Source organism: Bubalus bubalis, chromosome 3, assembly GCF_019923935.1.
Source record: "Bubalus bubalis isolate 160015118507 breed Murrah chromosome 3, NDDB_SH_1, whole genome shotgun sequence".
Classification (NCBI taxonomy): Eukaryota; Metazoa; Chordata; class Mammalia; order Artiodactyla; family Bovidae; genus Bubalus; species Bubalus bubalis.
Window position 1 is genome coordinate 21,545,306 of NC_059159.1, and position 22,826 is coordinate 21,568,131.

The 22,826-nt window shown below is 45.6% G+C and overlaps 3 protein-coding genes and 1 pseudogene across 3 annotated transcripts; all 4 read left to right on the plus strand.

Moving 5' to 3' along the window:
- The first annotated feature begins 1,416 nt into the window (after positions 1-1,416).
- LOC102416247 (keratin-associated protein 17-1) lies at positions 1,417-2,221 on the plus strand. Its single transcript, XM_025279224.3, has one exon. It carries the CDS (start codon positions 1,481-1,483, stop codon positions 1,814-1,816), a length of 336 nt encoding a protein of 111 aa, XP_025135009.3. The 5' UTR covers positions 1,417-1,480; the 3' UTR covers positions 1,817-2,221.
- A 7,825-nt stretch (positions 2,222-10,046) lies between these two features.
- LOC112583516 (keratin-associated protein 16-1) lies at positions 10,047-12,468 on the plus strand. The gene has a single exon (XM_044938971.2). It carries the CDS (start codon positions 10,116-10,118, stop codon positions 12,069-12,071), a length of 1,956 nt encoding a protein of 651 aa, XP_044794906.2. The 5' UTR covers positions 10,047-10,115; the 3' UTR covers positions 12,072-12,468.
- Positions 12,469-13,521: 1,053 nt separating this feature from the next.
- Positions 13,522-14,200, plus strand: LOC112583517 (annotated as a pseudogene).
- A 5,997-nt stretch (positions 14,201-20,197) lies between these two features.
- KRTAP29-1 (keratin associated like protein 29-1) lies at positions 20,198-21,650 on the plus strand. Its single transcript, XM_006051527.4, has one exon. It carries the CDS (start codon positions 20,236-20,238, stop codon positions 21,301-21,303), a length of 1,068 nt encoding a protein of 355 aa, XP_006051589.3. The 5' UTR covers positions 20,198-20,235; the 3' UTR covers positions 21,304-21,650.
- Positions 21,651-22,826: the final 1,176 nt, after the last annotated feature.

The window sequence follows — 22,826 nt, forward strand, 5'->3', positions numbered from 1 at the left end:
TTGGGCATTAGTGGAGCAGGGTTCTTACTGTGCGAAGGCAGAGGGAATGACTCAAGTCAATGCTTAGCCTATGCAATTCAAGATAGACTTTTGGAGGTGGAGTAAACTGGGTGGTCTCCAGACAGAGAAGATCTTGGGCCTCCTGAAAGGGGTGGTGGGTGCAGAATTCATGCAGAACAGGGAGAACTCAAATATTTCAGCTGTGCCATCAGAGGGAGGATTGTGGCTGAGAATAAGAGAGGACCACGTGCCTTTCTGAGGATGCCCACCGTGAACCAGTTGCCACACAGAATCTTCAGGCACCAGACTGTCTTTATCATTCCTAGAGGATGACAAGGTACCAAAGCCCAAGACAGGAATTTCGACTCATCTCAGAATTTAACACATGGACCAGAATCCTCTGCGGATTCTAGTTGCTTTCTAAAGGAATTTTATTGCCTGGGATGATATTCTTGATGTTTTGTGCGCTAATCCCTCATTCTGCCAGATGGTTGACAAAGTTGGTGCTCTTAAGTGTGCAACACTTGAATTTTAATGGAATGTTTTGGATATTCAATGAGCTGCTTCCTTTTTCCCTCCTTCCTCTTTCCCTGCCTCCCTTCCTCCTTCCTTTCCTTCCTTCCTCCCTTCCTCTTTCTCCCCACCTCTTCCTCCTCCTCCATCTTCACCACCACCACCTGCTTCTATCAAGGAAAGGGCTGGAGCAGGAGGGCTGCAGGCTCTGACCACTGCTCTTCCAGCCCATTTAGAGAGAAGTGTGAATGTTCAGTTCAGAGAGAATGTGGCTCCCAACCTCTTACAGTTTTATCATGAGTGTCTCTCCGTTTCATAGGGAAGTCATGACTGGTGATTGATGCTCACTCACCAAGCCCAAACAAATCTGTGGCACACGCCACATACCACACACAGACACAAATATTTGCCTTGGTCACATGGACCAGGATGAGGATGCCCTTTGTACCTGGGAGGAGCCACATGACAGACCACCCTATCAGCCTCTGCCTACAGCAGAAGGCAGAGGACATACAACTTTTAGTTCTGGTTTTCCAGGACCAGCATCCATGACAAGAAGGTTCACTGCCAACTTGCCTCTAGAGCCGATGTGGAAGGGTAGCACGTGTTCCAGAACAAGAGTCTGGAGCCGGCTTCTCCTCCTCTCTCTAACCTGGGCTAATGACAGCTGGCCCCTGCTTTGGCATGATCACAGGTCTTTTCCAAGATGTATTTTTACCCTTTGGACAAACAGCAGTTGGGACGAGTGGGGCTATTTTATGAGTTGAGGCACTCGGGGCTGGAAAATAAACAGGCAGCTAATGAGACGTTCTTATGAGAACTGGCATAAATAATAACAAAGACAACATCCTGTCCCTCCAGCCAACACCCTCCAGGAGGGGATATAAAAGCTGCTGTCGGGTTGGTGACCATCATACTTGGGGAACTCTGGTCGCGTTCCTGACCTGCGACCTGACCGGCGGGGACCATGGGGTGCTGCCCAGGGGACTGCTTCGGCTGCTGCGCTGAAGAGCAAGACTGCTGTGAAGTGTGCTGCTGCCAGCCCTCCTGCTGCGGCTGCTGCGGTTCCTGCTGCGGTTCCTGCTGCGGCTGTGGCTCGGGTTGCGGAGGCTGCGGGGACAGCTGCTGCGGGTCCTCCTGCTGCGGATCTGGCTGCGGGGGCGGCGGGGGCTGCGGGGGCGGAGGGGGCTGCGGAAGTTGCGGGAGCTGCTGCGGGAGCTGCTGTGGATCCGGTTGCTGCGGCTCCTCTGGGTGCTGTGGCCCCGTGTGCTGCCAGCCCACGCCTGTCTGCGAGACCAAATGAAGACCTTTCCTCCGGCCACTGAGGCAGTGCAATGGAGAACCTCCACCTGCTCCAGGTGGAGACCCCCTTGTGTCCAGGACCTTCCCCACCCCCCGAGATGGTGTCCTGCCTCTCCTGTTAACCTGTAGCTGAAGGCTTGTTCTCCAAAGCCTGCCCTGGCTTTTCAAGGCGCTGAGAACAAGAGCCACATGCTGATGAGAAGTGAAACCTGGGTCCCACCCACAGTGGTACCCGAAGCTCAGAGGGTGAAGCCCTATCTATGACTTTTTTTTCATGAAGTTGAAAGAGCATCTTATTCAAGGTGGCTTTGGGACTGACCCCTCCTCCTCGGCTGGCTTTTCTGCTGCTTTGAGGTGCGAAAACTTCTCTTCAGTTAACTTAATAAATTCAAGAGCACTGGCGTAACCAAAGTAGTTCTCCCGCCTCTTCCTTGGCTCCCTCTTGGGCACTGGGCCAGGAAAATTTACTGTGGCATCCACAATCAGTGTTTTGAAATGTGGCTTCTAGACCACCTGCATCAGAATCACCTGGGGGCTAGTTAAAAATGGAGATTCTGGAGCTCTTTGAGACAAGCAGGATTAGAATCCACAGGGGTGTCTTCTGGCAATCTGTTTTTAACAAAACCCCAGATATATATTAAAGCTTCTTGGTACTGCGTGAGATTCACCTGGGAAGGATTTAAAAATTTGGGCCAGACATTTGATCCTTTAGCTCTAGAGTGGGGGCCCTGGGACCTGCATTTTAAAAGCTCGCAGATAACTGCTGATACTGGTCAAGTTTAATCTTGAGGGAGGGCACGTCTTCCTTCTGCAATATAGTTCTGCAGGTAGGCTTCTGGATTGGTTAGAACTTTCTTGCAAAGTTGGGAGAGGAGGCTTGGTAAAACAAGCTTGGTTCTGAGTGGAAGGGATTCCTGTGGCAAAACCTTATGAGCACAGTTTCTAAGGATGTTCTGGGAAGTCCAGTTTCTTCCTCCAGCCTCATGATTTGGCGAAGTCTCCCTTTTCTGGGTTAGTTTTTCATGCCTGGGATAGTGCTGTAATTCTTCTGCTCCAGTCCCAGGGATAGAAGGGTGAGCATACATCTGCTAGGTAGAGCCAGACTCAGGTGTGTGAGCGTCCATTTGGAAGATTAAAATTCAGAGGATAGTTAATTCAACTCTTTTCTGCTGAACATGATCTTAAACTGCATGTGGAATAAAATTAATTCAGCTCTTGCCCTGGGAGAACATTTATTTTCATTCCCACAAAGCAGTTTCACTCAACAAACAAGTTTTCTGAATATATGCAAAGCGATGAGCCCTAAAAATATGAAAAAATGCAGAAAAATATAAAGAAAGGATAATAGCTACCTGAATTATCACCATTTAGAGTTTATTACTGATATGTATCTTTCCCGGAGAAGGTGATGGCACCCTACTCCAGTACTCTTGCCTGGAAAATCCCATGGATGGAGGAGCCTGGTAGGCTGCAGTCCATGGGGTCGTGAAGAGTCGGACATGACTGAGCGACTTCCCTTTCACTTTTAACTTTCATGCATTGGAGAAGGAAATGGCAACCCACTCCAGTGTTCTTGCCTGGAGAATCCCAGGGACAGGGGAGCCTGGTGGGCTGCCATCTATGGGGTCACAACAGAGTCAGACACAACTGAAGTGACTTAGCAGCAGCAGCAGCATGTATCTTTCCAGAGTCCTTCTAAGCATGTTTAAAAATAAAACTTGGATTATGCTGTTTTTACTTAAAATTTTTTCTTTCATATTTATAAGCCAACTTTATTGATGTATAATATACATATTAATATAATAAAGGACCCCCTTTTTTAATGTACTGTTCCGTGAGATTTGACAATTATATATACTTAAATAACCACCACAGGATTCAAGATACAGAACTTTCCATAAAACCTCAAATTTCATAGTGCCCCTTTGCAGGGAATACTCCTCACTACCCACCTCAGCCTTAGGCAACCATCAGTCTGCTTTATAGCACTATAAACTTCGTATTTCTCTGTGTGTCTACTAGTTGCTCAGTTATATCTAAATCTTTGTGACCTCATGGACTGTAGCCCACCAGGCTCCTCTGTCCATGGAATTTCTCAGGAAAGAATATTGGAGTGGGTTGCCATTTCCTTTCCCAGGAGATCTTCCTGACCCAGGGATTGAACCCATGGCTCCTGCATTGCAGGCAGATTTTTTTTTTTACCACTGAGCCACCAGGGAAGCCCAAACTAAATTAAAAATATTCATCTACTGATGGGCATTTGAGTTGTTACCTGGTTTTTTTTTTTTTTTTTTTTTTTGCTATTATGAATAAAACTTCAGGGAACATTCATGTACACATTTTGATGTGAACATACATTTTCATTTATTTTGCATAAATACCAGGGAGTTGGACTGCTGAATAAACACTAAGAAAATGTTTAACATTATAAGAAACTGCCAAACTATTTTTGCAAAGTGGCTATACCATTTTGTATTCCCACCAACAATGTCTAGAAGATCCAGTTGCTTTATGTCTTTGCTAAAATTTGATATTGTCGTTAAAAAAAATTGTTTTTAGCCATTGTAGCAAGTGTATGGTGGAAACTCATTGTGTTTCTTTCCTTTAAAGTTTTATTCAAAAACCCAGCTGGATTAGTAGCATCTTGCATTTGGAGTGAATTTGAGATTTGGCTCTTCTCTAGTTGAGTTTCAGACTTTATTATTCAGGTCATTTTGGATCTGGCTGGAGTCAGCAACCTAAAAACTGGCTCTTTAACCTCCAAGACAGAGTCACAGCCAGAGGAGGAGTGTGTTAATGGGACCAAGTTGCCAAGAGTTCACTGAGTCTGCACTGAGTGTTGAGTGGCTGATTGTTCCCTTGTTCATGGCCATGGTCTCCCGGATGGGTGAGTAGAGAGTAGTAATTTCTTTGAGTTACTGATAATTGCCCTTTATAGCTGTTCACAGAGGTCTTCATTCATTCATTCAATAAATATTAATTGTGACCCTCCTATGTATCAAACACTGCTCTGGGTGCTGGATGCATGCGTGCTCAGTTGCTTCAGTCATGTCTGACTCTTTGCAACCCTATGACTGTAGACTACCAGCCTCCTCTGTCTATGGGATTATCCAGGCAAGAATACTGGAATGGGTTTCCATGCCTTCCTTCAGGGGATCTTTCCGACCCAGGGATTGAACCTGTGTCTGCCTGCATCTCTTTCATTGCAAGTGGATTCTTTACCCACCGAGCCACTTGGGAAGCCCAGGTGCTGGATATACATTAGCAAATAAACAAGATCCTTGACATTTTCATGCTTGGATAACATCAAAGGAAAAAAGAGCTTAAAAATGACAAAGTAGATATGTGCTAGCTAGTTAAAAGAGTGGTTTATATCATTTAGCAGGGAAAAATTCCTTAGATGATATTCCAGCCAAACAAATGATGTTATATGTTTCTCTGCTAAGAGAGTCTATAAAGGATTTGCTGGGAGCAGGGCCGTCTCCATCTGGAATTTCATTGCTGACTTAGCTGAGGAGAAGGTGAATGGAGAGAACTGGAAAGGTAGGGACCAGGATCTTGGGAATGTCTCTTCTGCCTTACCCTCTGCAAAGCTGTCCAAAAGTCTTCTTTCCTTACTGCCTGAGAGCCACATCTCAAAGGATGGCAGTTCCTATTTCTAATCTTCCATTTTCCACTACTAAGTTCTGTAGATTCTTCCTCTTATTACTGTAGTCCCAAGGCACTGCTCAGTTCAGGTTGATAACATGAAACTTTAGGGTAATTGCTCCAGATCCATGGAATTCCCTAGTAGCTCGGTTGGTAAAGAATCTGCCTTCAGTGCAGGAGACTTGGGTTTGATCCCTGGGTTGGGAAGATGCCCTGGAGAAGGAAATGGAAACCCACTTCAGTATTCTTGCCTGGAAAAATCCCATGGACAGAGGAGCCTGGTGGGCTACGGTCCATGGGGTCGCAAGAGTTGGACATGACTTAGCAACTAAAACACTCCAGACACATCCATAATGATCCCCTTACCTTCAGACTTGCATTCCTTCCCCAATCCATTCTCCAGGGACAGGGAGATCTTCTGAAGGTCAAACCTGGTCAAGTTACTCTGTTGCTTAAAATTCCCAAGTGTCAGTATAAAACCCAAGTTCTGATTATGATCCACAAGGTCTCTCATGAATGCCTAGTAACCACTGTAGTCTGGTCACTGTCCTATTCTGTCCCCTTGGACTTTTGATCCTGGCTGTGGAACCATTTGTTGCTCCCCAAATGTATCATGCTCTTGCCTTTGTTTTCCATAGCAGATTCTTTCCCTACCTTTACCATCCCTTTTTTAGCCTTATTCCTTGAGGATTCAATTTGGTCATCCTATTACTTGAGAAATCTTCTCTAACTACTCCCCAAAAGCATGTTTGTATTTCTCCTGGGTGCCCCCTGTAACTCTTAGTGCATCCATGTACTGTCTCACTTATATGTATGCTATGCTATGCTATGCTATTCTAAGTCACTTCAGTCGTGTCCGACTCTGTGTGACCCCATAGACAGCAGCCCACCAGGCTCCCCCTGTCCCTGGGATTCTCCGGGCAAGAACACTGGAGTGGGTTGCCATTTCCTTCTCCAATGCATGAAAGTGAAAAGTGAAAGTGAAGACGCTCAGTTGTGTCCGACTCTCAGTGACCCCATGGACTGCAGCCTACCAGGCTCCTCCATCCATGGGATTTTCCAGGCAAGAGTACTGGAGTGGGATGCCATTGCCTTCTCTGACTTATACGTATACTGTCCCATAATTACTTATGTATATATCTGTCTTTCTTCTAAACTTGGACTCCTTGTGGAGGAATTGAAAGTCATTTTTTTTTTTGTATCCCTCATACAGAACCCAATGATGACTGAGTTGAATGGATGAATAAAAGAGAAATTTGTAGTCTGAATGGCTACATTAATTAATGAATGAAGGAAGGGATGATGAATAGTTGCCATAATAGTCCAACTTTTCCAAAGGAGAGCCTGCCTTACACTGATATTGAAAGCATGTGGTGGAAACAATGCAGGTCCTTCATTCAGCAAGGGTGTCAGGCCTTGGTGTTTAGAAGCCTAGGCTTCATTTTTTACCTGGTGTCTGTCTCAAGTGGTAGCACTGACAAAATGCTTTGAGAAAGCATTTGTGTTCTTTGTTTTTGTTCACGATGTCTTCTCAAAAGACCTCTTGCCTTTCCTCTTTACATCTTAGAGGAGTTATTTTCAGATCAGATGAGTCGCTCAGTCGTATCCGACTCTGCGACCCCATGAATCGCAGCGCGCCAGGCCTCCCTGTCCATCACCAACTCCCGGAGTTCACTCAGACTCACATCCATCCAGTTAGTGATGCCATCCAGCCATCTCATCCTCTGTCGTCCCCTTCTCCTCCTGCCCCCAATCCCTCCCAGCATCAGAGTCTTTTCCAATGAGTCAACTCTTCGCATGAGGTGGCCAAAGTACTGGAGTTTCAGCTTTAGCATCATTCCTTCCAAAGAAATCCCAGAGCTGATCTCCTTCAGAATGGACTGGTTGGATCTCCTTGCAGTCCAAGGGACTCTCAAGAGTCTTCTCCAACACCACAGTTCAAAAGCATCAATTCTTTGGTGCTCAGCCTTCTTCACAGTCCAACTCTCACATCCATACATGACCACAGGAAAAACCATAGCCTTGACTAGACGAACCTTTTTTGGCAAAGTAATGTCTCTGCTTTTGAATATGCTGTCTAGATTGGTCATAACTTTCCTTCCAAGGAGTAAGCGTCTTTTAATTTCATGGCTGCAGTCACCATCTGCAGTGATTTTGGAGCCCAGAAAAATAAAGTCTGACACTGTTTCCAGTGTTTCCCCATCTATTTCCCATGAAGTGGTGGGACCGAATGCCATGATCTTCGTTTTCTGAATGTTGAGCTTGAAGCCAACTTTTTCACTCTCCACTTTCACTTTCATCAAGAGGCTTTTTAGTTCCTCTTCACTTTCTGCCATAAGGGTGGTGTCATCTGCATATCTGAGGTTATTGATATTTCTCCTGGCAATCTTGATTCCAGTTTGTGTTTCTTCCAGTCCAGCGTTTCTCATGATGTACTCTGCATATAAGTTAAATAAACAGGGTGACAATATACAGCCTTGACATACTCCTTTTCCTATTTGGAACCAGTCTGTTGTCCCATGTCCAGTTCTAACTGTTGCTTCCTGACCTGCATACAAATTTCTCAAGAGGCAGATCAGGTGGTCTGGTATTCCCATCTCTTTCAGAATTTTCCACAGGTTATTGTGATCCACACAGTCAAAGGCTTTGGCATAGTCAATAAAGCAGAAATAGATGTTTTTCTGGAACTCTCTTGCTTTTTCCATGATCCAGTGGATGTTGGCAATTTGATCTCTGGTTCCTCTGCCTTTTCTAAAACCAGCTTGAACATCAGGAATTTCACGGTTCACGTATTGCTGAAGCCTGGCTTGGAGAATTTTGAGCATTACTTTACCAGCTTGTGAGATGAGTGCAATTGTGCAGTAGTCTGAGCATTCTTTGGCATTGCCTTTCTTTGGGATTGGAATGAAAACTGACCTTTTCCAGTCCTGTGGCCACTGCTGAGTTTTCCAAATTTGCTGGCATATTGAGTGCAGCACTTTCACAGCATCATCTTTCAGGATTTGGAATAGCTCAACTGGAATTCCATCACCTCCACTAGCTTTGTTCATAGGGATGCTTTCTAAGGCCCACTTGACTTCACATTCCAGGATGTCTGGCTCTAGGTCAGTGATCACACCATTGTGATTATCTGGGTCGTGAAGATCTTTTTTGTACAGTGCTTCTGTGTATTCTTGCCATCTCTTCTTAATATCTTCTGCTTCTGTTAGGTCCATACCATTTCTGTCCTTTATTGAGCTCATCTTTGTATGAAATGTTCCTTTGGTATCTCTGATTTTCTTGAAGAGATCCCTAGTCTTCCCCATTCTGTTGTTTTCCTCTATTTCTTTGCATTGATTGCTGAAGAAGGCTTTCTTATCTCTTCTTGCTATTCTTTGGAACTCTGCATTCAGATGTTTATATCTTTCCTTTTCTCCTTTGCTTTTCGCTTCTCTTCTTTTCATAGCTATTTGTAAGGCCTCCCCAGACAGCCATTTTGCTTTTTTGCATTTCTTGTCTATGGGAATGGTCTTGATCCCTGTCTCCTGTTCAATGTCACGAACCTCATTCCATAGTTCATCAGGCACTCTATCTATCAGATCTAGTCCCTTAAATCTATTTCTCACTTCCACTGTATAATCATAAGGGATTTGATTTAGGTCATACCTGAGGAGTTGTTTTAGTAGTTGCTAAAATCACCAAAGGCAAGAAGGATTCTGGAGGTCTACCGAATGCTTGAGGTGGGGGCGGTCAAAGGAAAGGAGGGAGGAGAAGCAGAGAGGCTAGGTCAAGTGCTTTCCAGGGATAGGGCGAGCCAGTGTTTTAGGAGAGAGCTGCTCACAAAACAGGATGGAGGACAGCGTCGTGGGCTGAGGCTCCTGAGAAAGGTCTGTCCAGATAGGATGGTGAAGAGGAAGAAGTGTAGCCCTAGATTAGTGGGCAAACTGTGTGTGATCTTTAGCAAGTGACCAACCTTCTGATTCTAACTCCCTTTCTTTTCCTTCACCTATAATCAGGGGGATGAGGATGGAGGTGAATCCTTGCCTCATGGGATTTCTGATGGTTTTAAATGAGATCTTCGTTGTGAAGTGCAGCATTTAAAATGCAGCTCAGATATTCCCTCTCCCACAGAGCTCACCGCTGCTCTTCTCTGCTAATCCCTTTATGTCTATTGTTGAGTTTATTGTTGCATTGTAGTGAGTTTACTTGTATGCTTGCCCATCAGACAGTGAGATCCATGAGAGTGGGTGAGTAGGTCTTATTCATGTGGACACCCTCTGTGTTCTGCCCAGGGCCTGTGCAAAGGACTAGAAGATGGTTAAATTATAAGTTCCTTTCTTCTTCCTTTGTTCATGATGCTCAGAAATGCAGATCATTCAGCTTGGAGGCGATGATGCTTATTTCAAGATGACCTGTAGCTCCAAGGATTCCAAAGTTAGCAAGTCAATAAACAAACAGCTTCTTTATGGGTAGGTAAACAGCTTCCAGATCAACAAACCGTGGCATAATAAGATGTTTCTCTGAAAACTGGCCCAAACAGCAATGAGGAAAAGATGTGGGGGCTCAAAACAGCACGTGCCAGGGTTGGGGGTATAAAAGTGAGGGCTCTGGAGAGCTGCCCCAGTCAGGCAGCAACCTCTCAGCACTGGCAAGGGAGCAGAGGCAACTCCACCATGTCTGGAAACTGCTGCTCTAGGAAATGCCCCTCGGTGCCAGCCATCTCCCTTTGCTCCACTGAGGTGAGCTTCAGAGGGCCTGTTTACTTGCCCAGTTCCTGCCGGAGCCAGACGTGGCAGCTGGTGACTTGTCAAGATAGCTGCGGATCATCCAGCTGTGACCCACAATGCTGTCAGCCCTCCTGTTCTGCGAGCAGCTGTGCCCAGCCTGTGTGCTGTGAGACCACCATCTGTGAGCCTGCCTGTCCTGTGAGCAGCTGTGCCCAGCCTGTGAGCTGTGAGGCCACCATCTGTGAGCCTGCCTGTCCCGTAATCAGCTGTACCCAGCCTGTGTGCTACAAGGCCACCATCTGTGAGCCCTCTTGCCCCATGAGCAGCTGCGCCCAGCCTGTGTGCTGTGAAGCCACCATCTGTGAGCCCTCTTGCTCTGTGAGCATCTGTGCCCAGCCTGTGTACTACAAGGCCACCATCTGTGAGCCCTCTTGCCCTGTGAGCAGCTGTGCCAAGCCCGTGAGCTGTGAGGCCACCATCTGTGAGCCTGCCTGTCCCGTAATCAGCTGTGCCCAGCCTGTGTGCTATGAGACCACCATCTGTGAGCCCTCTTGCCCAGTGAGCAGCTGTGCCAAGCCTGTGAGCTGTGAGGCCACCATCTGTGAGCCTGCCTGTCCCGTAATCAGCTGTGCCCAGCCTGTGTGCTATGAGGCCACCATCTGTGAGCCCTCTTGCCCAGTGAGCAGCTGTGCCAAGCCCGTGAGCTATGAGGCCACCATCTGTAAGCCTGCCTGTCCTGTGAGCAGCTGCGCCCAGCCTGTGAGCTGTGAGGCCACCATTTGTGAGCCCTCTTGCTCTGTGAGCAGCTGTGCCCAGCCTGTGAGCTGTGAGGCCACCATTTGTGAGCCCTCTTGCTCTGTGAGCAGCTGTGCCCAGCCTGTGAGCTGTGAGGCCACCATCTGTGAGCCCTCTTGCTCTGTGAGCAGCTGTGCCCAGCCTGTGTGCTGTGAGGTCCCTCCTGGCCAACGAGTCTTCTGCGTACCCACTTCCTGCCAGCCCATCCTCTGCAAACCCAGCTGCTGCCAGCCAGTGATCTGTGAGCCCAGTTGCTATCAGCCTGTGTCCTCTGGTGTCAGATGCTGTCCATCTATCTGCTCTGTGGCCAGTAGCTGCCAGTCTGCCTGCTGTGACTCCAGTCCTTGTGAGCCATCTTGCTCAGAGCCCAGCATCTGCCAGTCAGCCACACGTGTGTCTCTGGTCTGTGAGCCCATCTGTGTCCGTCCGGTCTGCTGTGTTTCAAGCCCTTGTGAGCCACCTTGTGTCTCCAGCACTTGCCAGGAGCCCTCTTGCTGTGTCTCCAGCCTCTGCCAACCCATCTGCTCTGAGCCCAGCCCCTGCTTACCAAGTGTCTATGTGCCCAGGCCATGTCAACCTACCTGCTACGTAGTCAAGCGCAGTCGGTCCATCTCCTGTGAGCCTCCATCTTGCCAACCTCTCTCCTGCCGCCCGGGGTCTTCTGCATCTGCCGTCTGCCAGCCAACTTGCTCGCGAACTTTCTACATACCTAGCTCTTGCAAACAACCCTGTACTACTTCAATCTCCTACCGCCCGATTTGCCGCCCAATCTGCTCTGGACCAATCACCTATAGGCAGCCATATTTGACATCCATCTCCTACCGCCCGGCCTGCTACCGCCCATATTGCTCCATCCTGCGCCGTCCAGCCTGCGTCACTTCTGTCCCTTACCAACCCGTCTGCTCCCGCTTGCCTTGTGCTGACTCCTGCAAACGGGATTGCAAAAAGTCCACTTCCAGCCAACCAGATTGTGCTGACTCAACTCCCTGCAAGACGGAGGTCTCAGAGGCCAGTCCCTGCCAGCCCACTGAGGCCAAGCCCACCAGCCCCACCACCCACGAGGCTGCAGTCAGCCAGCCTGCTGCCACCAAGCCTACCAACTGCTGAACCAGCCCTGGCCAACCAATTCCTGCAATGCATGCCTCCGGGTAGATAGAAAATTTGTCTGCTTTCCCCAAAGCTCATTCTGACTTAAAATCTTTTTCTTTCTGCACCATCACTTGCCATTTGCTTATGCTTCAAAGAACTCATCAGAAATGTCAGTCTCCTAATGGCCCAAATGGCGATTCCTGGGCACGAGATGGGGACATTCTGGGTCCCTTTCTGCTACTGCCATTGAGCTGAGAAAGTCTGCTTTGCTGTATCATCTCAAGTCTCTTTCCTGGAATAAATATTTTTCTGTCCTCACTCATGTGCTCCCTTGCTGTGTGGGCTCCTCTTCCTTGGAGACCTCTTCCATGATGTAAAGATATTTAGCTGTCCAATAAACATGGTTAAAGTTGAAGTAACAGACTCTTATCATTTATGTCTTGTTCATGTCATATTCTCATCAGCTGACTTGCTTCATCTTTGAGAGCAGCTTTATTCATCTATTCATCCATCTGTCCGTCCATCCATCCATCCATCCATCCATCCCCCACTCCCTCCATCCAAGAAGCTTTGCTAGATAGCTGTTAGATGCCAGGGACTGAGATGAGTTCTGGGAATGAAAAGATAGACGCTTCAGTCCACTCTCAGGAAGCTTATTCTCTGATGGGGAGATAGGCAGAGAGGCAATTACTTCGTCCATTGTGCTAAGTCCTGGGGTAGAGGCAGGCATGCAGTACTGTGAACTTGGCAGGGCATGGAGAGAAACAGGGAATTACTCTTGGGAGAGATAATACTGAAGCTGAATCTTTTAGCACAAGTAGGAATTAACCAGTTAGAAACTAGGAAGGAAGAGCTTCCTAGGCAGAGGAAACATATACAACTGAATGGAGCTTGTAAGCACACTACCACACTACTCATTAAGCCAAGTGTGGGCAGAGGTGTGCTTAGAAGAGTAGTGAACTCTGAGGTCAGATAAGTAAACAGTGGCCTGCCCTCATCAGCCTTGTGTGCTAGACAGAGTCATCTGAGTTTGGTGCAGGGCTGATGAGAAGGTATTGAGGGATCATATGCAGGGCAGTGACATGAAGACTACTGGGTTTTGGAACGTCCCTCTGGCCTTGGTGTGGAGACCCGAATGGTGAAACATGGACTTGGATATAGGGAAAACGAGGGGGAAACCAAGGGCTTTGGGGTCCACAATAGCATGAAAACAAGTGGGGAGGTCATACTTACAATAAAGAAAGTAACCTAGATTTCTTGTGCCAGAGCTCTGATATGTTATCTCAGTCTCTATAGGACACACTTTTTATGTAGATTCTATATGTGTCTTTCAATCTGCAAGGACAGAGTCTATTTACAGTAGTCTCTTTAAACCCCTTGTACTGGAGGCCGCCGTCTTGCTCGTGCGGAAGCGGCGCGGCTGGGTGGGAGTCCCGAAGCGGGAGTCGCAGAAGGTGCGGCTGCCGCCATGCCGTAGTCGCCACTGCGGGTGGCGGTGGTGTGCTCGAGCAACCAGAACCGGAGCATGGAGGCGCACAACATCCTCAGCAAACGAGGATTCAGCGTCCGGTCCTTCGAAACAGGAACTGACGTGAAGCTTCCAGGACCAGCACCGGACAAACCAAACGTTTATGATTTCAAAACCACATATGACCAGATGTACAACGATCTCCTTAGGAAAGACAAAGAACTCTATACGCAGAATGGCATTTTACACATGCTGGACAGAAATAAGAGGATCAAGCCCCGGCCAGAAAGGTTCCAGAACTGCAAAGACGTGTTTGACCTGATCCTCACCTGTGAAGAGCGAGTGTACGACCAGGCGGTGGAAGATCTGAATTCCAGGGAGCAGGAGACCTGCCAGCCCGTGCACGTGATCAACGTGGACATCCAGGACAACCATGAGGAGGCCACGCTGGGGGCGTTCCTCATCTGCGAGCTCTGCCAGTGTATCCAGCACACGGAGGACATGGAGAACGAGATCGACGAGCTGCTGCAGGAGTTCGAGGAGAAGAGCGGCAGGACCTCCCTGCACACTGTCTGCTTCTACTGAGCCCGCCTGGCGCCCTGCCGCCACCCGCCTGAAGCCATCTTTTTGAACTTCCTTTTGTTAATACTTTTTCCTCCCAGATATTTGTTTTTACCTGTAGGTATTCTGCCGGTGGAGAAAAAAGTCAAATAAATAACCTAACTCTACACCTAAAGCAACTAGAAAAGGAAGAAATGAAGAACCCCAGGGTTAGTAGAAGGCAAGAAATCTTAAAACTTAGAGCAGAAATAAGTGCAAAAGAAACAAAAGAGATCATAGCAAAAATCAACAAAACCAAAAGCTGCTTTTTGAAAGGATAAATAAAATTGACAAACCATTAGCCAGACTCATCAAGAAACAAAGGGAGAAAAATCAAATCAATAAAATTAGAAATGAAAATGGAGAGATCACAACAGACAACACAGAAATACCAAGGATCATAAGAGAGAACTATCAACAATTATATGCCAATAAAATGGACAACGTGGAAGAAATGGACAAATTCTTAGAAAAGTACAACTTTCCAAAACTCGACCAGGAAGAAATAGAAATCTTAACAGACCCATCACAAGCATGGAAATTGAAACTGTAATCAAAAATCTTCCAGCAAACAAAAGCCCAGGTCCAGACGGCTTCACAGCTGAATTCTACCAAAAATTTAGAGAAGAGCTAACACCTATCCTGCTCAAACTCTTCCAGAAAATTGCAGAGGATGGTAAACTTCCAAACTCATTCTATGAGGCCACCATCACCCTAATACCAAAACCTGACAAAGATCCCACAAAAAAAGAAAACTACAGGCCAATATCACTGATGAAGACAGATGCAAAAATCCTTAACAAAATTCTAGCAATCAGAATCCAACAACACATTAAAAAGATCATACACCATGACCAAGTGGGCTTTATCCCAGGGATGCAAGGATTCTTCAATAAACCCCTTGTACTTAGTGCATGGGTCAAAGGTCTATCCCTTGTCCTCAAGGTGCAGCATGGGCTATCCTAATTACAAGAGGAAATAGCTCAGGGCTTCTCAACTTTGGTACCATTTACATTTTGGGCTGGATAATTCTTTGTTGTGGAGACTGTTCTTTGTATCATAAGATATTAAGCAGTATCCCTGGCTTCACCAACGAGATGCTAGTAACATCCCCTGAGTGTGATGACCGAAAATGGCTCCAGACATTGGCAAAAAGTGCCCACCTCCAGAGGGGAGGGGCAAAAATCACCCCTGTTTGAGAGCCATTGGGTTAGACAAGGACAGAGGGAGAAACTCAAAAGTGAAACTTGTCCTGCACTTTGGTATTCAAGTTACTGTCTCATTCAGCCATTGGGATCTATCTTTATCTCCTTCCAGAGTCAAGAGATGAGTTGGCCAGATTTTTAAATCTCTCCGCCTAACATAGACCCAGTGTTTTATGTAAAGAATTTATAGAAATTCTGTGAGGTAAGATTTCTTTTCCCCTATTTTACAGGTGAAGAATATGAAGGACAAGCAATCCAAATGCCTGTTAACACAGATAAGAAAATTGTGGTATATTCATTCACACAACAGAATATCATGCTGTAGTGAGAACAGCTGGACAAATGCTACGTGCCACAAAATGAGTGATCCTTAGCACTGCAATGTTGACTGATAGAAAAAGCTCCAGAGGTCGTGCTGTGTGCTGTGCTTAGTCACTCAGTCATGTCCAACTCTTTGCGACCCCATAGACTGTAGCTCACCAGGCTCCTCTGTCCATGGGGATTCTCCAGGAAAGAATACTGGAGTGGGTTGCCATGCCCTCTTCCAAGGGATCTTCCCAAGCCAGGGATCGAACTCAGGTCTCCCACATCACAGGCAGATGCTTTACTGTCTGAGCCACCAGTGAAGCCCAAGAATACTGGAGTGGGTAGCCTATCCCTTCTCCAGGGGAACTTCCCAACCCAGGTATCAAACCAGGGTCTTCTGCATTGCAGGTGGATTCTTTACCACCTGAACTACCTGGGAAGCCCCTGCAGAGGTCATATGTATATTTAAAGCTCAATAACAATATACCCACAAATACATATATGTATACACACATGTATATATAATATATATATATTTACAAATATATATATTATAAAATATATTACATATCTATATATATGATTTTATCTCAATCTATCTATTCACAAGGAAATGACAAACACAAAATTCAGGATATTCACAGCTGGTAAGTAACATAAATGATTAAAATCCTGTTCTGTCCAAGCTGGTGTTTTTAATGCATCAGCATATTTCTTGATGTGACCACAACAGTCCTTTGTGATAGATGTCTTTAGTGCCTTGGATGGAGAAGGCAACGGCACCCCACTCCAGTACTCTTGCCTGGAAAATCCCATGGATGGAGGGGCCTGGTGGACTGCAGTCCATGGGGTCGCTAAGAGTCGGACAAGACTGAGCGACTTCACTTTCACTTTTCACTTTCATGCATTGGAGACGGAAATGGCAACCCACTCCAGTGTTCTTGCCTGGAAAATCCCAGGGATGGGGGAGCCTGGTGGGCTGCCGTCTATGGGGTCGCACAGAGTTGGACACGACTGAAGCGACTTAGCAGCAGCAGTGCCTTGGACCATAGCAAAATCAAAGTTGTTTCTATTGAGAACTTTTTTTTTTTTCCTTCAGTTTATTCAGAAAGAACGGACAAAATTTTGAGATAATTTAAAGTGTACACTGTAATGATTTGATATACATACATATTGTGGAAGGATTCCTCCCATCTAGCCAACACATTCATCACCTCACATATTTACCTTTTTTTTTTTTTTTGGTGAGAACACTTAAGTTCTTTTGGCAAATTTCTATTATATGATGCAGAGTTATCAACTATAGTCTCCATGCTTTCCATTAGATCTTCAGACCTTATTCATCTTACAGCTGAAAGTTTGTGCCCTTTTTTGAACCTATTGAGATGTTTCTTTACCAAGAAGGGAGGCAAGAGCAGAATCAGAGAAAAATTGATGTAAAAATGGATTACTTTGAAACAGTAAATGTGGTATGTATGGGTATAGGGTATTACAGTTTTTCAGATTGAAATTTTCATGCTTTCTCAAATATGTTCATGTTCTCATTTTGATTGACCTGTTTGGTAAGACCAAAAGTAGTTCCCCTTGACAGATGAGAGTTTTGGGATGTAGACTTTGAGGAATAAAACATAGGGCAGGGATCCCTGAAGTCTGCAAGATGCTAAAATGAGTAGCAATGAGACGGAGGGCAAAAGAAGTGACTGATGCCATAGCATGAAAAGCAATTGTTGAAGAAACACATTTTTACGACAAGGGTGAGGATTTTTCAGGCATTGTGATCAAAAAAATTTCTCATTGTTTTAAAGCAAGAATGAAGAGAAGCCATTTTGTCATGGGTACTTTGAAAATTGTGAGGCAGACTATAATAATAAAAATAACCTGAGCAGTAGCCATGCAGTTGATTAACTCTCAGTACTTTGAACTCATGGGTAATGAGCTAACATGCCCAGCAGACTGAGTTTGCAGCAGAGCCAGAAATCAAGACAAGCCCCATCTGCACCCCAAACCCACGATCTCTATCCCATCTTGTATCTTCAGCGTGAACCAGGGCAGGACATGGATGAGTGTGGGATGCTGAAGTTGGCCAGTGATGCAGAGTCTGGACCAGCCCAAAAGAGGAGGGGAAAGTCACTCATGAATCTCTTTTGGATGAGGTCGATTTAACACAAAAGCCTCTTTGCAGAGATGTCCTTCTAGTTATTGTGTTTCATATTTACAGAATTGACATGCTATTGACTCCATAGTATGAGTTTAATCTTTCTTAATGAAACATTTTGTAGTTTTAAATTTACAGGTTAAAAGATTGTCTTTGGGTGTATTGATACCCATTTGATCTAGCTGTTGATTACAGTCACTGGAGTGCGCAGAGGATCCCTAGCATGGGACCTAGACCACCTGTGCTTGAACCAGCGTGGCTGGTCAGCCTTCAGTCATTGTTTTAGAGTCTTCCTCTCCACCTCCAAAGTTGGGAGGTTTAAACAGGTGGTTAAGATAAAAGGTTTGGGGATCAGCCCAACCTAGGTTTGAATCTAGGGGTTTCTGCCCCTTATTACTGGCATAAGTTTGGGAACATGATTTAAACTCTCTGAGTTAGTTTTGCTACCTCTCACGTAATGGTGACAATCGTATCTGCTAAGTAGGATCACTGCAAAGATTCAATTGAAAAATGCAGTCAAGAGCCTGGTACATAGTAAGTATGCTATTATCAATAAAAAATATTGCCCGCCATGTCAATAAACAAAGGATGTTGCAGCCATCAGACCACCACATTACAGCTGCCCTGATATGCTGCAGCCAGCCCTAACAGTGTATCCTGAGGAGACACGGGATAAGGAAAACACAGGGTACCGGCCCCAGATAGCTGGGGTGCATTTCAAAGGAATGATTTCAATAAGTCCAGACTTTGCATCTTCCCATATACAGAAAAGCTCTAATTTCATTAATTTGATATGTCTGATTTTTTTTAAATTAACAATAGTGATTTCACTTTGTGACTATCTGACCTTTTGTTGCAAAAGCTGCTATATATCCCGACTCCTCCCTCGCCTCTTTGGAACAGTTGCTCAGTGGTATCTGAGATGCTGTGTCCCAGGTTTGAAGTCTTCAGAATGCTCACCAAATAAAACATAACTCTTAACTTTTAGGTTGTGCGTTTTATTTTTTTGGTCAACACTATAAATGGAAGCCAGTACTACTGTTCTTATTATTAGTGGTACCAGTAAAGCCGAGTTTCAGGAAACCAAACAGGAAGATTCTAGAAAGAGGTGGAGACACTGAAGTATCGCTTGGGAGGCACCCCTTGATTTTCTGTTTGCCATCTCTACTATCATCCCTCAACTGGGTCAGGGCTTCACTTCCTGATTGTCTAAATGGTGTGGAACTGCATTGCTGGTGGAAGAGTGGGCTGTGGCCTCTTGATGAGAGGTTAACCTGGGGAGAGTCCTGCTTCAGGGAGGCTGGAGAACAAGCTGTAAAAGAGACAGCTTAGCTCAGAGCAGCAGACACAGCAGCAAGGAACCCAAACTCGGCTGTGAAAACTCCCCAACTCAACAGATGAGTTTTTTTTTTTAATTATAGTAGAGTTGCTTTACAATGTTGTGTTAGTTTCTGCTGTACAGCAAAGTAAATCAGCCACAGGTATATATATATGTATCCCCTCTTCCTTGGATTTCCTTCCTATTTGGTCACCACAGAGTGTTGAGTATAGTTCCCAGTGCTATACAGTTAGGTTCTCATTAGTTATCTATTTTATATGTAGTAGTGCGTATATATCAATCCCAGTCTCTCAATGCATCCCACCTATTCCTTTCCCCTTTGGTATCCATATGTTTATTTTCTACGTCTGTGTCTCTATTTCTGCTTTGCAAATAAGTTCACCTATACCATTTTCTGGCCTTCCCTGGTGGCTCAGGTGGTAAAGAATCTGCCTGCAATGCAGGAGACCTGGGTTTGATCCCTGGGTTGGGAAGATCCCCTGGAGGAGGGCATGACAACCCACTCCAGTATTCTTGCCTGGAGAATCTCTATGGGCAGAGGAGCCTGGCGGGCTACAGTCCATGGAGTCACAGAGTCGGACATGACTGAACGACTAAGTACATACCATTTTCTAGATTCAACATATATGTGTTAATATACAATATTTGTTTTTCTCTTTCTGACTTACTTCACTCTATAATGACAGTCTCTAAGTTCATCTACGTCTCTGCAAGTGGCACAATTTCATTCCTTTTAGGGCTGAGCAGTATTCCACTGTATGTATGTACATCTTCTCTATCCATTCTTCTCTTGATGGACATTTAGACTGCTTCCATGACCTGGCTATTGTAAATAGTGCTGCAATCAACATTGGGGTGCATGTTTCTTTTTGAATTATGGGGTTTTTCTCTGAACAGATGAATTCTTAAACTGGGAATGATGTCTCCCAGGCTCCTGAAGCCTGCTAATCAGATGTTTATATGCAAATGGGTGGAAACAATAACAAGGAAAGATGCTCTGTTGTGCCAACACCCCTAGCAAAGGACTATAAAAGCCCTTATGTATTAGATGTTTTTCAATCTCAGGTATACTGAGGTTGCAGCCTCCTGAGAAGGTTAGCACTGGCACCATGGGGGACAGCTGTTGCCTTGGAGACGCCACTGCCATCCCAGCTGTGCCCACCACCTCCGTATGCTCCAGTGGTGGCAGTTTCCAACATGGTATCCATTTGCCTGGTTCCTGTCGGAGCAGAACATGGCAACTGGTTACATGCCAAGAAAACTGTCAGCCATGTGGCAGTGCCCCAAGTGGCTGTGAACCTGCTCCTTGCCAACCTACCTGCCTTCCAGCAACTTCTTGTGTGGGTTTTGTTTGCCACCCCATTTGCTCCTACACGGCCTGCTATGAAACTGACACCGGTCAGTCTCCTGGTCCAGTTAGCTCATGCCAGCCCTCCTGTTTGGAATCCACCGGCAGTTCGGTAAAGTGCTATGAACCTGGCCCCTGCCAACAAAGCTCCTGCCAGGAATGTGTCTACACATCTGAGTCATGCCAGGCAGCTTGTGACCAATCAGTCTGCTGTGATGCTGGGTCCTGTCAGCCAGCCTGCCCTGAAGTCACTTCCTGTCCTGAAACTTCTTGCCTACCAACTGTCTGTGCGGCTAATCTGTGCCAGCCAACTTGCTGCCATGTGGGTTCATGTCAGCCCACTCATGGTGAAGATCAGCCCTGCAAATCATTTTGTTACCAACCGATCTGCTACATTTTGAAGCCTTGCCAAATGGTTCCCTGCCAGCCATCTACTTGTGTGTTCCGTTCTTGCAGTCCTGCATGCTGTGTGACCTTCCCTTGCCAGACACTTCACTATCAACCTGCACCATGCACATCCTTCATCTGCCAGCCAGCGGCTAACAGACAACCTCCTTGTTCTGTAAACAACTCTTGCAAACCAGCTTCCTGTGGCACTGTGCTTTCTGGCCAACCAACTGGTGGAGAACCCACTTTCTGCAATCAAAGTGGCTGCAAATCTCCTTCCTGCCAGCCAGCTTGCTGTGTGACGGGTTTCAGCAAATCAGCCAGTGGTGGCTTCAGTTGCTTCCGACCAAATACCCCAAGTCTCTGCAAAGCTGGCACCTACTTGCCGACTTCCTGCCAACCCAGTTATGACTCCAGCTTCTGCAAGGCAACATTTTGTTGAGGGAGCACCTCCTCTAAAGTCTGCTGCTTTCTACAAGTGCATAGCCATGGTGCCTGACTCCGGCTGAGCACAAACGCTGCCGGCTTGCTAACTTTTCTCTGCGTCCAGTCCCACGTTTCCTCCAGGTGCTGGTGAGGAAATTTATCCTGAGGTCCTATCTCATAGAGGATAACCTTTCAGCAAGCATGACCCATGCTGTAGCTTGCCTTTCCTGGTATTATCATTTCATTTCACTTCAGCAAAGCCTTTCTTCCTGGTTTTTTTTTCCCCACTTTTGATGCTGCCAAGTCTTTAAGGAGACTCTTTTGCTGACAACTGCTAATAAAAATGTGTCTGGTTAAGCATAACGAGTAAGACTCTCATATGCTTTTCTTTCTTTCAATATATTACATGTAGATTTCCTTCAGGTCCCATTTGAACACAAAGACTTTGGGCCCTCCAAATCATTGTGTTTGCCTCGGTCTGCAAGGGTTGTTTGTGTCTAGGATTATAGATGCTCAAGCTGGAAAGGAGCAAGGATATACAACCTTGACACCACCAAGAGCTCTTCTGAGTTGGGTCACCTCAGTTTCCCCACAGTGAATAGATTGGGGAAGGCAAAGACAGAAATGGTCCAAGGAAGCCATAGATTAAAATAAATATGAGGTTTTGGCCATGGAAAATAATTAAGGGTTAAGTCACTTAAAACTGGTTTTAGTGATCAGGGCACCTAATGGCAAATTTAAATGAAATTTAAAACTGTTTAGAAAATTTTAGCAGGTATTGGCTATGTTTTTGACATTTTAAGAGACAGTTTTAAAGACAATTCGTCTAGGGGAAATTTTGACTGAGTTTTGTTATTTCTAGCATGTAATTATTGAATTCAAATGCTCATTCTTTGGGTTGGTTTTCTTTGGGGGAAGATTTAGAGGAAGATGCATAGTGTGTACTTGTAGCAGCGGCACCGAGTCCTTCCTGAAGGGGATCTGACCTCCCCTTTAAACAAGGGGCTCTGGGTGTGCAAAGCATTTTAAGAACCAACCCCCCAAAACTCTTACACAGAATCTTAAAGGGACATATAGGAGAATGTTCACTGTGGCATTTCTGTGATGACATAAATTTTAAAGGAGAACAAAGAGTGGGTAGGCAACATGTGGTGATTCCTTCCATGGAGTATTGTGTTAGGCTGGTTCTCCAGAAAAACAGACCCAGTAGAAGATATATATATATATGTATGTATGTGTATATATATACATACACTTATTAAAAGGAATTAACTCACACAATTAAGGAGGCAGGCAAGCCCATATCTGTAGTGTGAGCCTGAAATGTGGACTGACAGGCAGAGATCAAGGAGAGCTCATGGTGAAGATGAAGTCTGAAGGCTGTCTGCTGGGGAATATGCATTAAACAGAATAAAATAGCTGTCTATTGGAAGAGAATGAGGCATAAGGAAAGCAGGAATTAAATTAACTGATATATAAGTATATAAAGAAAAAGATTAAGAAGGAACTTGCAAGGACAAAAGTGATAATATGCCTCAT